The sequence below is a fragment of the Phoxinus phoxinus genome, assembly GCF_949152265.1.
Source record: "Phoxinus phoxinus genome assembly, chromosome: 16".
Taxonomy (NCBI): domain Eukaryota; kingdom Metazoa; phylum Chordata; class Actinopteri; order Cypriniformes; family Leuciscidae; genus Phoxinus; species Phoxinus phoxinus.
Window position 1 is genome coordinate 4,742,501 of NC_136891.1, and position 18,350 is coordinate 4,760,850.

The 18,350-nt window shown below is 36.4% G+C and overlaps 1 protein-coding gene across 2 annotated transcripts; it reads left to right on the plus strand.

The window, feature by feature from the left end:
• The first annotated feature begins 1,995 nt into the window (after window positions 1-1,995).
• On the plus strand, window positions 1,996-16,580 carry gpatch2 (G patch domain containing 2). 2 transcript variants are annotated; one of them, XM_079639005.1, is made up of 10 exons: window positions 1,996-2,169; window positions 3,389-4,111; window positions 8,572-8,636; window positions 8,723-8,896; window positions 10,949-10,995; window positions 11,080-11,135; window positions 12,664-12,697; window positions 12,834-12,898; window positions 13,090-13,178; window positions 14,590-16,580. In XM_079639005.1, the coding sequence occupies exons 1-10, from the start codon at window positions 2,120-2,122 to the stop codon at window positions 14,757-14,759; spliced, it is 1,473 nt and encodes a 490-aa protein (XP_079495131.1). In that variant the 5' UTR covers window positions 1,996-2,119; the 3' UTR covers window positions 14,760-16,580. The 2 variants fall into 2 exon arrangements, with proteins under 2 accessions (XP_079495131.1, XP_079495132.1); XM_079639006.1 differs by having other exon boundaries at window positions 2,014-2,169; window positions 3,389-4,108.
• Window positions 16,581-18,350: the final 1,770 nt, after the last annotated feature.

Sequence of the window (18,350 nt, forward strand, 5' to 3'; positions counted from 1 at the left end):
TGCAACATGCTTTAGGTGACTATAGGCAGAAGAGGAAAAATATTTTTTTGTAAATGTATCAACGACAGCAGTTATGGCTTATATCATTCTTGTAATCAGGTATTTTTTTAATTCAATCAAACCTCTAAACTACCGATCACTAGAGACATTAATCAATGCTGCTCACTCTCTGATTCTCATTGCCCAAAATAACAACACCGACTAGCTTTTTTTTATATATACAGTATGTCAGATCATAAATATGCCAGTGAATAGTTTGGACACACCTGATGTTAATATAGATTATGTTCCTAATCCTATGCTTTATTTGTTTATTTACTCCAAAATTCCAAATATAATCACAATAAGTCATCACTGAATTGACTTCAGCTGAACAATGACACTGTTTTCTTTTAGAGCTGCAAATAAACTCTCTTTGCGTCACTGAATTATTTTTTTGTTAATACTGTGAAGATGCTTTGAAACCATCTGTATTGTTTTGTATACACTTGACTTGACTTGTTTAATGCAAGTGAGTAGAGATTGGAGGAAAAACATCAAGTGTTCAGCATGCATGTGCAACATTTGCTCAAAGTGTGGAGACTTCTGAAGAAGCTAAAATATATGATCCTGAGAGTGACATTTATTTATTTACCAAATTCCCACAGTGATAGAAAACCTGGAAATAACTAAAAACATTTTAATTTCCATGCCTGAAAAAAAAAAATGATTACATTAATAAATAATAATAATAATAAAAATCATGGTAATTAATAATATTAAAATTTTGTTTGTGTTATTTTAGTTCTGACAACTTTACTAATAGGTGTGTCCAGACTTTGAACTGGTGCTATAGACACGCTGCCACACACACACACACACACACACACACACACACACACACACACACACACACACACACACACACACACACACAGGTTACCCAGGACCAGCTGGAGTCGATGGCTTCTTCTCTGCTCCTGAATTCCTGGTCACTTCCAGATTCATTCTCATCCTCCTCATCCTCTCTCTGCATGGCAAGCGCAGTGATCACAGTTCTTCTCAGAACCAGTTTAAATATGATGCAGAGTTATAAATGTGCACATGTTGCAGAAGAAATCAGTAATAAAGTTACAAATAATTGCAGATGACCTGTTTGATCAGAGCAGTTCTGCGTTTGAGTTTGTTCATGGATGGCAGAGACAGAGTGTTTCTATATTTACTTGCTGGTGTAAACTGTGTGTTTGTGGTAATGTGAGAGGGTCAAGTTCATGTGAGACCCTCAAGTTCACAGTCCAAAACACACACACGCACAAATTATAGATAAGTTATGGGGAGGTAAAATATCCTGCATGTCGAATAAAAAAGACTTTCAAATCAGCAAAATGTTGAATATTGATATTCATATTGATAATGTAAATAATAAACCAAATAAAGAAAACCAATTCAGTAAAAATGTGTAATATAAAAATGTATATCTCTTTAGTTTACATTAGTGTTATTTATTTGTCTTAAAATGCTATCAATCAATTATATTGTAACTTCTTATATACAATGCATATTCGACAATGAAAAAACAATTAAAAATGGATTGGAAAACGACAAGGGGAAAGTGTGTGTGTGTGCGTGTGCGTGCGCGTGCGCGTGTTCATGTAGGCACAAGTGTTTATTAAAATGTTTTTTGTTTTTTTTGTTTTGTTTTTTACTATTTGTTTGGGAAGATATTAATTTTTTTGAAGATATTAAGTTTAAATCAAATTATGATAAGTGATAGGAAAGTAGAATAACTAACATACAAAAGACAGAGACTATTGAATATGTATTTAATAAAACCTAATAAATAAAAACAATACAAATATATAATGAACCTAAATAATGGAGAGAAATATATGATTAATGAAGAAGGACTTCTGACCGAGTTTCCCATGTCGATGTCTCATCCTTTTATTTTATTTATTTATTATTTATTTATTATTATCTTCGGCTTTTATTTTGGAAGCGTACGCTGTTTTCGTCACCGGATGCGTGTCTTTTATGTTTTGTTGTCCATTTCCGGTGCGGTTTTGTTGTTGTGGCGCTATGATATGTGAGCGCGGCCTCGATCTTTTCCCGTGAGTTTTTGTCGCGTTCTGCGGGTTTGATGTTCCGCGCCGCCGAGATCAAGGGCTTCGGTAAAGCGGGAACCGGCTGGTAGGTGTCTCAATGCGGGGTTGCATGTGTTTTGCCATCAGTCTTTTTAGAGCCGATCATGATGTGTATTTCTGACCTCATCTCACATTCACAATAAACTGCCGTTGAATTATCATGTAACGTTAGCTTTTGACTATTTACAATGGTATTCTTATATACGTTACCTCAGTTCATGAATATTGTAACAATTTATTACAACTAGTACCATGGTATTACCGTCTGGTACAATCACTGGACCTTGTACCAGTACTTTGTATTACTGGGCTAACGTTAATACTGTGGTGTGCTTTTTAAAGGCATAGCTTGAAATCGTCGATTAATTATAGTGACTGTTAATTATAAAAACCAGTCCTTATTAAAAATGTTCACCGTGTTTCTATCATCATTATGTTTGGATGGACACTGTCATAAAGAAGGTAATACTATGGTGTCATCACCACCAACCGTGGGTAATTACTTTTTATTTTTTTACAGTCTATGGAAATTACCGAATAAAAATTTCCACAGTCATTAAAAACCTGGAAATAACAGTTACAATTGTGATTTCTGGGGCTGAAAAAAATTAATAAAATAAACGCATGAATAAAAATCCATGGACATTCTTAAAATAAGTAACAGGCAAATCATAGAATTAAAAAATAATAGGAAAGTAGTACAAAATTAATATATCATGATGTGACATGGCATTTAATATGTGAATATATAATATATTCACATTTTAAATGCCATGTCACATCATGAAATATTAATTTCTACTACTTTCCTATTATTTTTTAATTATATATATATATAATATTTTTTTTCTGTTTTAATTGCTATCTGAGTACAATCTATAAAATCCTTTTTTTTTCATTAGGGGATTTCTTCTAATTTTAACCTAATTTCACTCATTTTGATCAGGCACTTTCATGGATAAGATCGTGGATGACCTGGTGACACTGACAATCCCCTCAAAAATTAATAAAATGAATACATTTTAAAAAAATATACAAGATATTGATTTATAATAGAAAAATATAAATTAATGAACCGTTATGTGGCACTTGCATGATATGGCAATGATTCAAAAATCATGGATTTTTTTTTGCCGTTAAGCTTGCCGTTAGCTTGAAACAAATTTCTTTACAATTATATTTTTAAATCCTTATCATCATATTTGTTTTTGTCTTTTTTCCCGAATGTTTCACCTAATTCAACTTGCATCACTCATTCTCATCAGGCACTTTCGGCGGACGATGGACGAGCTGGTTCATGATCTGGTGTCGGCTCTGGAGGAGAGTTCAGAACAAGCCCGTGGAGGGTTTGGAGACGGTGGAGATCACGCCCTGGCCGTCGGTTGCCTGTTGAAACGGCAGGCCCGCAAGCGCCGTGGCCGGAAGCGGCGGTCCGATAACCCTCACCCGCCGTGGGACACCTGCCACCTGAGCGAAGGCTCCGAATCCAGCCTGGAGGAGCAGAAAGACTACCGTTCGTCTACAGCAGGGGGCGCTCACACACGTGACAACAACAACAGCGACTCGGACGAGCAGCTCGGGGCGAAGCGGCGGACGCCCCTCACCGCGGACTCCGGGAGGGGGAAGAGGCCAATTTGGCTGGACGACTTGAGCGGAGCGGACGGTTTGGGAACCCGAAGTTTACGGAGGCGTCGGAAAGTCAAGCGCATGGCTGTGGATCCGCCACTAGATGTCGCCACCATGCTGGCTCCGCCTCCCAGAGCACCAGTGGTAGGAAGCAGCAGAGGGGCGGGGTTTAGTCCGGAAGCCAAAGGGAGTGACGTGAACAAAAACAGGGTGAAGAAAAGGAAGTTTACGGCGCAGAGACTCGCACAGGACGCGGCGGATGAAGGCGTGGTGGTGGAGAGCGAAGAGGCGGGACATACGGCCAAAGATAAGATGGAATTTGAGGAGCAGAAAGGCTCAGATGAGGACATGAGTGACAGGTGGTTAGTGATCTTCTTTTCCGTGTAGCCCCTCCTCTTCCTGTTTCTCTGTCTCTCAGAACAAGACCCCAATCAGCAATTGTTGCTTCTTTTCTAGTTCTTAGACCATTTTCTTGATATGTTTCCGATCGTGGCCTGCAAACACTCCTCCGTCATCCGGATTAGGACTAGACTTCTAGTTTTGTAGCAGATCTTTTATATACCAGTGACATTATTAATAACATCCTTTATTAAAATCCACTGAATATAATAATTACAGCTACACACATCAGCATAACGTATTCATATGGCAGAATCTCATGAAGTCTGTCAGGAACATGCCCAGGGGGCTGTTCCATAAACCAAGATTAGAGTATAAGCCAGACTTATTTTGGTTAGTCAGACTTATTGTCGGTTGATTCTGTTTCATAAAGCAAACTTAAAATAGTTCAAACTCAGTTACCCTGGCAACTTATGCTGGGAAACTAGCCTGGTCCAGGGCAGGCTAACTGTCAGGCTAAGCCTCAGTTGTTGCACAGATCCTCTAACACTGACCAATAGGAACACAATTACTGACAATCTCTCATACCATTATTTGACTTTATTAACCACTATAAGTCCAAAAATAAATATACAGTAAAGAAAATCAACTTAAATAAGGCTACAATGATAAATTAGACAATATAGACCTAAAAACATAGGCTATATATGTCGGGGTTTATATACATGTTTATACTACAGGGCCGTTGAATGCTTGAATCTGATTGGTTGACGAACGTTCTGAGGTGTGCAATTATTTTCAGGGAACCGCACGGCTAAAGTAGTTCCGGCAGGTCTTGACCTCCTTACAGTTCTATATCACTTCGCGTAGTCAACTGTAATAACGGACAATACGATACAATTCATAACAAGAAAAAGCTGCAGCCCCATGCGCTTGATCTGCAAATTTCTAACTTCACAATCAATGAAAACATGCAGTTTAATTTTAATAAATAAAGTAAACAGTCCTATTCATAATCAATAGAAAATTAAACTGAATATTTAAATAAATTGATAGTCCTGTTGCACGGGTTTTCGTAATTATTGAAGATAATATAACAAATAAATAAAATTGATATAGGCCTATACTTGTTAAAAGGGCTTTGTGTTTCATTTATTAGTCAGTCTACTGTCACTAATAGAAAAAAAGAATGAACGAATTAATTAAAACGAATTGAATTAATAAATAAATAATAATATTGACGCACATGCTTCTCTCTAAGGCCGGTTATGAATGTAATTTGATACTTATGTTATGACTGATCATGCACGCGTTTTCAGCGCGTTCAGTCTGTGTTCACAGTGGTGTTTAAAATCTGCTGCATTCACAGTCAGAGAATGTTTCTAGTCGTTACGTGTGTGTGTCCAGCATTACTCTGCTGTCAGCGGCTCAGACCTCCGTTACTAACTCTAAAATGACGTTTTGGAATTAGCAACGGAGCATGGGTTTAGATGCGCAAGGAATTAGTCCTACATACAAGAGCGTTTTAATGACAAAAACTTTACAAACGTCTTGAAATACATCATCTGAACAATATTTCGAGGTGTGGTAACTGTAGTATAAGCGGAATAATTGACTCCAGGCCGTTGAATTATTATAAAAATAATGCACACCCGAGGTGTAACGGCCACTCCGCTTCGCGTCGTGACCGCATTACCACCTCGGGTGTGCATTATTTTTATAATAATTCAACGGCCTGTCGTCAATTATTCCTTACATATATATCTTACAGGTTTTATTTTCTTACTGGCTGAATGTTTTGTGATTTAATTAGATAGTTTTAAAAATATGAAACATAACATTTAAAAGAAATAATTACAAAAGCACAGTATACATTTAAACTGGTAAGATGAATCTGAGCTTAGTAATTGCTATATTAACCTACACTTGATTTACCATTACAATAGTCCCTTTACAGTTATTATCCTAAAAATACACTAAATTGTAGATGTAAAATTCTAAATAAGGCACATCTAATGTCCAACAACCAATATTTTAGCATATATATATTTTATGTACTTTATTATGTCTTTCAATTCAAATACAATTGACACAATTATACAAATGGACAGTTCCTTTAAAGACATAATATTTTCCCCCAATAAATCTTATTTTTCCTTCTACTTTTTTCTTTTGTGATAATACCCACCAACAACAATTAGAACAACAACCATTAAGTTCATAGTTAGACACTTTTACATATGAAAAAAAAGGAAAAAAATCAAACATTCACATATTTATATCAAACTCTTATAATGACACATAATTCATAATAAGTTATTAAAGTAATATTATTTAAATATCAAATATTAAATAAGTAAATAAATAAAATAACAAATAACTAGAATTAAGGGAGCGAAGGTTATTTAGTTATAGGCTAATATGTATTCCTTTATTTTATGGAATATTCTTTGATTTTAGAGTTGCACATATCTTTTCAAAATGTATACTTTTGCTCTTAATTTCATGTTATCCTCTCCATAATGCACTGTATAAACTAAATGTAACCAAACATTCTTGCTTTCTCCAAAAAAAAAGAAAAAAAAGATTGCTTTAAAAGCTGTAATTCTCAGCATTCTAATTGAATAAGTATTAATTACTTATTACTTATTTCTTACTTTTTTAAAGTAGCTTAGGTCCTAAACCCAAAACTATATTTTGTATCTTTATTATATTATATTTGGTTTCTTAAAAAAAAATTCTTCCCTGAATTAGGCCTACTTCTGCAATTGTTTCATAAGTATAAAATATATGAGTTTAATGAGATATAAGTTCACTGCAACTGATCCAACATCCTAAAGATAAATTATTATAATTAGAAGATATTTCTGGTGTTATAAAATATCACATAGCCTATTAATTTTCCAAGCAAAATGTATAGTGAGAATTATTGCGCTCCTATTTGGCGCGCATGCGCGCAGCAGCGCTCGTTCAATGTGAAGTTTACAGCAAAATTGAACTATTTGCACGACTTTCTAAGATTTTCAGATGGAGAATATTCCTGTGAAATGTACGTTTTGCAAACACCATGTCTCAAACGCATAAAACAGCACAAAATATATGCAGTTTGATGGTGGATCGATTTGATCTATGATCGACCTCCAGGGCTGCTTAAGAAACGCGTGCACACGCAGTTATCTAGACTAGATAAACCTGGATCAAATTAGTGGGATTGCGTGAACTTGAATTACCTTTTATGAAACCGCTTTAGCCCCAACTTATTTGTTAGGTTTATTCAAGTCGGGTTTTGGACTTTAATCCCCGCTTTTCTAAGCGGCTTTTATGGAACAGCCCCCAGGTCAAATTTCAACCCAAAACCAAAATAAGAAAAATATGAAATCCTGTTTTGCAGCAAAAACATTTTTTTACTGCATGGCGGCATTATTTTTGACAGTTATACACCCCGACCCCAATTACCACAACGCGCAAAAATGCATAATGCAACAAAAAACAACAACAACAATGACATATTATTTAATTTAGCATATTATTTAAATTATATAATGGTCATATTTTACTGCCTTACATTTTTTCTGATTTTAATTAAAATAATAAAGCAAACAATTTATTTGAAATGATAAACTAAAATGAATCATTTTATTACACTAATATATCACTGCAACAAAAAAACAACAATGACATATTGTTTAAATTTGCATATTATTTAAATTATATAATGGTCATATTTATATAACAATCATAAAGGGTTAGTTCACTCTAAAATCAAAATGAGCCCATAACTTACTCACCCTCAAGCCATCCTAAGTGTGTATGACTTTCTTCTTTCAGCCGAACACAATCAGAGTTATATTACAAAAATATTATGATATAACATTTGGTATTAAATTAATGGGAGTGAATGGTACCTTTTTTTTTGAAGCCCAAAAAAGCGCATCCATCCATCATAAAAGTAATCCATACGGCTCCAGGGCCTTTTCTGTAAGAAAAATATCCATATTATAACCTTACAGACTATAATCACTGCGTCGGGTCAGAGGTCACTCTTCCACCGGAACAAGACTCGCGTACGGCCGCTACCGAAGTAATAAATATTGATATTTTTCTTACAAAAACACATCGCTTCACTTCAGAAGGCCTTTCGCTGGAGTCCAGTGGATTACTTTTATGATGGATGGATGAGCTTTTTTGGGCTTCAAAAAAAAGGTACCATTCACTCCCATTATAAAGCTTGGAAAAGTATATTTTTATATATAACTCCGATTGTGTTCGACTGAAAAAAGAAAGTCATACACACTTAAGGATGGCTTGAGGGTGAGTAAATTATGGGATCATTTTGACTTTTGGGTGAACTAACCCTTTATTGGTCTTAGAAATAGGCTTCATATTGTTAGTGCAAAAAAATGTTTGTGACCTTGGACAAGTTTTTGTGAGATACTCTTTTACACAAAAGGCTTAAAACGACATGTGATGTGTGTGATTGCAGTGAGACGAGCAGCGTGAGCAACAGCAGTGATGGGGGTCTGTACACGAATGACGAGGGAAGGCAAGGTGTGTATGTTCATATATTACACAACCACCATATATCATGAATATCATGAACACAGAGCGCATGTTCAGCATGTGTTGTGTTTCAGGAGACGACGAGCAGAGCGATTGGTTCTACGAGGGCGAGCCCGGCGGGGCTTGTGGGATAGCGGGAGTCGTTCCGTGGTGGGAAAGAGATTCCAACGAACTCGACCTCAATGACCCCATGTTCAACAGCATCCTGACCGGAGCGTTCCCGTTAATGTCACAGGGCACTCAAAGAGGTGTGTTTTAAATGCTCTTAGGCCCGGTTTACTCCTGGTATTAAAGGAACACTCCACTTTTTTTGAAATAGGCTAATTTTCCATCTCCTCTAGAGTTAAACAGTTGAGTTTTACCGTTTCGAATCCATTCAGGCGATCTTCGGGTCTGGCGGTAGCACTTTTAGCATAGCTTAGCATAGATCATTGAATCTGATTAGACCGTTAGTATCTCTCTCAAAAAAATGACAAAAGAGTTTTGATATTTTTCCTATTTAAAACTTGACTCTTCTGTAGTTAGTTACATCATGTAGTTACACAGTTCCTTGATTATTACGCAAGAATGAGAGTATAGTTCCTAGTCATATTGGCCTGGAAAATTGCAGCTTTTCATTTTCTTCGTACAAGATGTAACTACAGAAGAGTCAAGTTTTAAATAGGAAACATATCGAAAACTCTTTTGTAATTTTAAATGGTAAAACTCAACAGTTTAACTCTAGGGGAGATGGAAAATGAGCTTATTTCCAAAAAAAGTGGAGTGTTCCTTTAAGATCTGTTTTGGTCGATCAGATCACAAGTAGGCGAGGAAGACACATCCGTTTACACCTGGTGTTTTAATCCGTTTCTTTTGTCCACTTTCAAACACTTCTGTCCTGATTTCTTCAAGGGAGGGTCTATGAGCGGGTAAATGTATGGGCTTTCCAGATCTTTTGATATATTGGATGGAATAAGCTTGCGTAATTTACACATGAACACGACCGGAGACAACAGAAAACCGCAGAGAGCATCAGCTTTAGTTTCTGCTCTGACAGCCACAAGACCAGCCGAACGCTGCGAGTGTGTGTTAGACATCAGGAATGGTGAGAGAACATTGAGCTTGGTACGTTTTTCATCTTCAAACCAAACTTGGGTCTCCAGCCGACAAAGTTTAAATCCCGTCTGGCTAGTGCACTTCTCATAATGTTTACATGTTAAGTCAGTAGACGGTCTTTTGTGGCTGTTTGAACACATTCGGTCACATGAGCGTTTACTCCGGTCGCATGTGTTTTCAACTACCTCTGGAAGTAGTCGAAAGTGGACGAGCTCAAAACGTTTTAGACCCCGTTTACTCCTGTATTTAGCGTCGTCCACTTGTGATCCGATCGAACGCATTTTAATACCAGGTGTAAACTGGGCCTCACACGAACTTTAGCATGAGTTGTAGTTCACATATGTGTCCACCAGAGGACAGTGCTATACAACCCATAATATAGACACAAGGACCACATACACCCATTCATCATCATCATACATCTGCATCTCACTATCTAATGGCGCTTTTCCATTACCAGTACCAGCTCGACTCGACTCAGCTCGTCTCAGCTCGTCTCGTCTCGGCTCGCGTTTCGCTCCGTTTTCCATTGCATAGTACTTCCACAATAGTACCTGGTGGTCGTCATAGCGACGCGACACACACCCGCTACCCACACACGCAGGACAATGGAGGAAATCGAGTGTATGCTGTTTTACATAATATTAGTAATGGGTATATCACGCAATCTCTGGCAAAACTATTTAAAAATGCCGGGGTTATTCAGGATACTCCGTCTGGCGCGTGCAATGATGGCGCAGTGAATAGTGACGTTTCTCGCTGACCAATCAGCAGTCTCCCGTGTGTCACGTCACGTTTTAGTATCGCCTCAGCTCGCCTCGGCTCGCTTAGAACCTCGCCGGAGGTGATACGAAAAAAAGTACCTGGAAGCAGGTACTGGTACAACTTTTACACAGTGGAAAACCAAACAGAGGCGAGTCGAGTTGAGGTGAGGCGAGCCAAGGCGAGCTGGTACTGTGCAGTGGAAAAGCGCCATTTGACAGAACCTGCAGTGCCCAGTAGCCTTGCATACTAAAACAAACATAAATAAAACAAAAATGCACAGTTATAAAAGTTATAAAAGTAAAAAATATGGTGTATGTTCTAAGAAGATCTATTATACCTGGAGAAAACTATTTATTCCTGTTCATCTTAAAGAAATTGATCACATACACTGATTGTTAGGTCATCTCTCTGAAAGTTTTTAACAAAGGTTTGTTTCTCAGGGTTTCAAGCACGGCTCGCACGACAGGCCTGCCTTCAGCAGTCACAGGTATGTGCGCTTGTCTCAAATATGAACTCACTATTTGATATTTATGTATGTATATGTGATATTTTTCATTCTCTTTCCTAACAGGGAACCTCTCAAGGAATTCCTGATAGATTACCCAGATTATCCCAGGATCCTCAGAAGTAAGTCCTGATTGGCTTAAAGGTATTTGACAGCTCAACATAGGGATTGGCTGTATGACATCAGGTAGAAAAGGCGGTTTACACCTGGTATTAAAATGCGTTTTGGCCGATCGGATCACAAGTGGACGACACCAAATAATTCAGGTGTAAACGGGGTTTAAAAGGTTTTGAGCTTGACCACTTCCAGAGGTAGTTGAAAACACATTCGACCGGATTGCACTACTGACCGTCTACGTCTACTGACCTAATGCATAAACATTATGAGAAGTGCACTAGCCAGACGGATTTTAAACTTTGTCGGCTGAAGACCCAAGTTTGGTTTGAAGATGAAAAATGTACCAAACCCAATGTTCTCTCAGCATTCCTGATTTCTAACACACACTCATAGCGCTCGGCGCGTCTTGTGGCTGTCGGAGCAGAAACTAAAGATGATGCTCTCCGTTTCTCTGTTTTCTCCGGTCGTGTTCATATGTAAATTACGCGAGCTTATTCCGTCCATTAGATTCAAAGATGCATCTTAATACCAGGTGGAAACAGGGCCTCAGACATTCCACGACCGGCAACATGTTCAAGCTGTGGTGACGAAACAAAACTCAACAACGTGTCTGTGTGTTGCCATCTGTCGCCGTGTTTTGGTGGACTGTGAATTGGCCTTTACACTTTGTTACAAATGTGGGAGGGATGAAGACACTGAAAATACAGAGTGGAGCGTTTCACAATGTTTACAACAGCTTCAAATCTGACTTTAGTTTTAGTGTTTAGAATTTATTTTAGTTCAAGTGTCTTCACATGGTGTGAAGCTGTTTTTACACTGTCTGAGTTGTTCATTTGTTATGAATAATGTGATTTTTTTTTATTGGATTTGCATCCATTCTTTTTTATAAATGAAAGCGAAAGTAATCAGATTTGATGAAGCTTCATTTTCTGGATTGCCTAAATAAAATAGGTATTACCACATGCTTATTTAGTTGCATAAATACACTTTGAATTAAATTATTGAATGTATTTAATTTCATGTTTTTTTTAAATGTTTTTACAAAGTTTTTTTTATAAAAAAAAATTTTATTTAAAAGTATTAAACTCAAATTAATTTAATTTAATGTTGTTGTTTTTTACTTTTTTTTTTTTTACAAAGAAAAAGGTAATTTACAAAGGAAAAATAACATTGTATTATTATATACAGTACCGTTCAAAAGTTTTAGATCTGTACGATTTTTTAATTTTTTTATTCTTCAGCATGGATGCAAAAGTGACTGTAAAGACATTTATAATATCAAAGAATCTTAAAAATTGTACACAACACTGGAATAAATAGCATTTTAAAAATGTAATAATATTTATTAAAATTACTGTTTTGCTGTATTTTGGATCAAATAAATGCAACCTTAAGTAGAAGAGACTTTTTTTCAAAAACATAAAAAAATCTTACCGATCTAAAACTTTTTAAAAGTAGTGTAAATATGATATATATGTTAATGTACTGATACTGTGATATAATACTTTGGTCATATTTGTGTGTCCTCTGCAGCTCGTGGTTCAGCTCCGGGACCAGAAGAGATCAAGTAAGATCTGCTCCCTATGTTCAAATATTTCTCTCTCTTTAGATAAATCTATGCTTTATTTAATGTATGTGTGTAATAAACTAATGTGGTATGTGTGAAGTTTTTACATTTAACATGTGACTTTGTGTATGTTCAGTTGCTTTGGGATTCTCGTAGCGACAGAAGCCACAGGAAAAGCTGCGCTCTTAAGACTGCCAGCAGGTAAAAATACATATCATTTATAATAATGCAATAATATGTTATACTGAAGTCCATTTACAAGGCTGTAGCTAACCATGCCGAGCCTCAGTTAGCTCTTCTGTGCCATTTCTGCCATAGACAGACCAAGTTGTCGATTTTCAAAATATGTAATTTTAGCATAACCATCTTAAACTCTCTCTCTTTCTCTGCAGACAGACAAGTGGTCATCTTGGCTCTTTGTGTACTGGAGATATAAAGAGACGACGGAAAGCTGCACCTGTCGGAGCCTCGTCAGCCTCAGGTAACACACACACACACACACACACTCATCGCGTTATACACCATTGTGGGATCATCTGAAAAGTTTCTCATCAGACCCACATGCTGAATACTACATGTAAATGATTGGTTCATGGAAACATGCGACCCATGTGTCCAGTTAATTCCCAGCATGCATCATCAGGAAGAGTCGCCGTGGTAACGGTAAACTCAATGCTGGTTATGTGATTGGATTGGCAGCTGAGCAGACAGATCAGTGCTGATCTCATTTCCTCATTAAACTCCATCATTTCCTGCCCTGATCTGTGACGCAAAGCACATGTCTGCGGTCCCCGGGGGTCAGAGGTCACAGAGCTGAGATTATGCATTTCTCCGAAACTATTTAGAGTTTATGAGGAGCAGGAAACTTGACATGTATCATCAGGGTTATGTCTCTCTCATTCTCTACTTTAGTTACCCTGTCCAGGAACACTGGTTTACACGCTAGTACTTTACATTCAGGTTTAATTCGTCAACATGTAGCTAAAGAGCATCAACTAAAAATGGGCAACATTTTTGAACACGATTTATTTTAGTGTTCATGCTGCTGTGCATTTGCATAAATTAGAACAGTAATTCTGATCAACTAAATATGCTAGTTATGGCATTTTTTGGAGCTGCTTATTATTATACATAGTTCTTATAATTAGTATAGTTATTAATTGCAGTAATATGTGTAACATGAACACTAAAACAAAAAAGTGTTACCCAATTTGTTATTATTTTTGTTACTATTGCTCATTTTTGTTTGTTTATAACACATATAACACATACCTAATGTCAATTTACACAAACTGAGATGTAAAAAATGCATTCATGTAAAAATTTACGTTAACCAAGATTTATAAATGCTGTAAGTTTTGTTTGTTGTTAGTTTATGTTAGCTATCACTTAATTTACAATTGACAACAGCATGGAATCAGATTTTATTCTTAATACACACTTCTGGTTGTGAGAAATTATATATGTGTGTGTGTGGATATGTATAAAAAAGTTAAACTTTAGATGCATTATGGGAAAGGTGTAATTGTGCTTAATTTTCATGAAAATCACATTACAAAAAAAAATCCTATAATATTTCATTTTAATATTATTTTTATCATAACATAATTGTATTATAATTTTATGTGATTTTGCCCTTTGAATTTGCGCCCTGGACATGTTTGTGTGATTCACCTATACATAAACTTCAACCTAAAATATTAATTATCATGTACCCTTATGCACATTTTTATATATTTAGTGTGTTTTTGAATGCATGTCAGGCCTTGATGCAGATCAGGGTTGATCTACAGATCTGACTTGTGGACTCTTTCCACTCATCAAGTGCATTACAAGGATCAGCGAGCTTTACTGCTTAATGCAGATTATCCGTTTCTCTGTGTCTCTCTCAGGCGTGGTGGGCGAGAGCGCCGCTCCTCTCCCGGAGTCAAACGTGGGGAACCGTATGCTGCAGAGCATGGGCTGGACCCCGGGGTCGGGCCTGGGCCCCGAAGGCAGAGGCATCACTGAGCCGATCCGCGCGTCTCAGAGGCCGAAGGGAGCCGGACTGGGCTTCAACTGAGCTCGAGCCGAGAACAGAGAGAGCAACTCGCGCAGAGACGGTCTTTCTCTCCGTTAAACCTCAGAGTGAACAGCAGCCAGCCAGCAGGAGGCAGCACTGAGCTGACAGACCAGTAGATGTAGGGAACGAGGATGGACAGACGAAACGAAATGGTACACCTGCACTGACCCAGACAAGGACTGACTCTAGAGCTGCCTCACTGCCCACACACACACACACACACACACACACACGCCCACACACACACCACACCGACTCAACAGCACCATTTCAGTTTTAGTTAAATCCATGAAAACGTAATGCATGTCACGAACAGTCAATAATTTTCCATCTGACATAGGAAGAATTTCATAAGCAGTTTCATAGGATAAATTATATTTTGCATAACAAAAAAATATTGCATAAAATAATTTTCATGTCAATTAAGCACATTTCTCCTCAACATTCTTGTTATTGTAATTAAAAAAAAATTGTTAGAATGAGAATTTACTATATTCAGTACAATGATGACAAAATATTTTTTCGCATTACTGCAATGAGAATTTGAGAAAGAAAATGCGCTTAATCGTCACGAAAATGTTCTTGCAAAATATAATTGATTATTTGATTTGTTGATTTTTTTTAACTCGACACCCTGCACAAGTGTTTAAACGAGCCTGTGGGTCGTTATCAGTGATGTTAATTACTAAACCAACCGCCAAACCTCAGCTCTCGGTGAAAACCAGCGGAAATTCGCTAAATGTTTTATTAGTTTCTTCTTCTTTTGGTGGAAATTAATTTTAAAATATTAATGAAGACCTGTTTTAGCAGATTAGAACAGTCCAAATCATCGTCTGTCTCTATTAATTTGATATTTGTATATCTGATGAAGTCACTCTAATTTGGTTTTCAGTCTCTCTTTTTTTTTTGTCCAAATCATTAGTAAATTTGTTTGGGTGACGTTTGTTTTTTTACATTAATTTATAATAATGTTTTTTTTTTTTGCATCCTGTTTTTTGACGTTTGTGCAAATATCATGCACTAATAATGAATGTCAATACCTCAGCCAATCACACTCGTGTACGCAGTTCTGCATGTATGAAATGCTGAAAAGATGCTGACTGAAGTAAGCGACCGCTGCTCTTGTACACGCGTGTGTGTTAATGCTGGTATTATATGAGGGTTCGGGGTCCATTCAGTTTATTTCCACTGTGTATCATTTGGACTTCTGTGAAATGCACGTATTTCTCAGCAGAGTTTGAGTAATGAATTAGATTAATCGACTGAATTGGCTTAGTTCAGACGGAACGAACTATTCAAGGATGTGACACACTTACTACTGACAACTGTCATTTCTGATTGTCACGAGGTGAAGATTAAGTCATTGTTGGGTAAACACTTCAATGCCTCTTAGGAACAATCCCAGATGATTGGAGATGCTATTATCTCGGCAGAACGGTCGCCGAGACAGGAAGAGTCTTTCGGCTGAATGTGACATCACTTCCTTTCTGGTGTTTGTACCGCCCTGAATGATAAGTGTTTAGTTTTTTTAATGGATTTTGGAAACATGTTGTATTTTTAACCATGTTTGCTCTCAGAATGAACAGTTATGTCGTCGTTGATGTGAATGAGGAACATGTCAGGTTTGTCTCTCCCTGTGATCTCTGTACCACATGCCAAACTCAAACATGCTTCATTTGTTTACTTCGGTCTTTTTGTCGTTTTTACCAATTTGCGTTTTGGGAACAGGGGTGATATGGTGTTGATTGATGTGTGTGTTCTGAAGTCAAAGTGATGTATGTTCATATACTGTAGATCAGTATTAAAGCGCTCTCTGCTCAAGGTTGAATCTTTGAATCTTTCCCATGATCCTCCATCAGATTAAATTTCACAGCCATTAAACATCCTCAACGCATCTCAGGATTCTGTAGTTTAAATTCATTAATTATAATATTTTTAATTTGTAAAGTTTAATTTTAATAAATTATTTTTCAATTATTAATGCAACATTAAATTGTTGGTTTCCTCCAAAAAGCGGTCATGGTTTTAATAGAAAGAGCCGCTCGGACCTTCTGTTGTCTCCTTTGTTGTTCCATTGGAAGAAAGAAAGTTTTGAAGAACATGAGGGTGAGTAAATTAATAACTTTATTAAAGGATAATTCCGGTATTTAACACCTTGAGTCTATATTGTAGTTTGTTTTGGATGAACAAGAGTGGTGGACCAAATTTTTTGACAATGGTTCCTCTCTCGAGTTTTTGACTATAAAAGAATTGGCCATGGACCCATTTAACATTGGAGTCAATGGGCATGTCCGAAAATGTCATTAAAACAGCCTTTAACATTAGTTTTCAAAACTGCAACTCACCGAGTGATTAGTGATGTTAGTTGATGTTCCAGAAACAAAAAGTGTTGCGAAATACAGTTTTTGTCGTGTTTTATTCGTCATTTTCGAGCACTCAGTCCTTCAACAGAATTCAATGGGATTTTACAAAATGACGAATAAAACACGAGAGAGGAACCATTGTCAAAAAAATGTTGTCCACCACTCTTGTTCATCCAAAACAAACTACAATATAGACTCAAGGTGTTAAATACTGGAATCATCCTTTAAGAGAAAACTCAATTATCATGTTGATTGTCTGATTAACGGTAGTTATTTCATATTCTGTGTGTTTATTGTGAAGACTGTCAGTAGGCAGATCAATACTAATATACTCTCATCAGTACAGCTGATCTCTAGAGTAATTATAACTCTGCAATCTAGCAGAAAATTACACCGATGTCTCTTTCCTGCTCAGCAACTGATATGTTGGAGATTTATTCAAAGCGTCGAGTGAGTGTGAACACAACAGAATCCTGATTAGCTCTGAAGTAGAATGCAGTCAATGCAACATCATTTACTATAGAAAGTAGGGCTGTAAACGATTAATCGTGATTAATCGAATCCAAAATAAAAGTTTTTGTTTACATAATATATGTGTGTATTGTGTATAATTATTTTGTATATATAAATACACACACATGCATGTATATATTTAAGAAAATTAAGTTATTTATATATAAAATAGTTCCATTTATATATAATATAAATCATATAAAAATATATATGCAGTATATAAATGCAAATATTTCTCAAATATATACATGCATGTGTGTGTTTATATATACAAAATAATTATACACAATACACACACATATATTATATAAACACAAACTTTTATTTTGGATTCGATTAATCGCGTGATGTATTTGGGCGTCACAAATTTAGGGAATGTTTAATTCTTTTTTTTTAACCGTTAACTTGCCACACTTTTTTTATTGCCTTTTTCCCTATCAGATTTTAATAATCATCATTAATTAGGTATAATTCGAAACACTAAAAATTCGTTCTTTGAAACTGTACTTTAAATCCTGTAAGCGGCTCCTCCCCCTAGTGGGCGGTGTCATGTTTCATACTATAAAATTTACTGCACTTTTTATCATAAAAAAGATTAATTTTAAAATCTAATCTTGAAAAAACACGTATCATTACAAAGGTCTGAGACCATATTGATAATATTGACAGAACCAGCGAAAAAGCTCCTAACATTTTGTGATATCAACTTCAAATT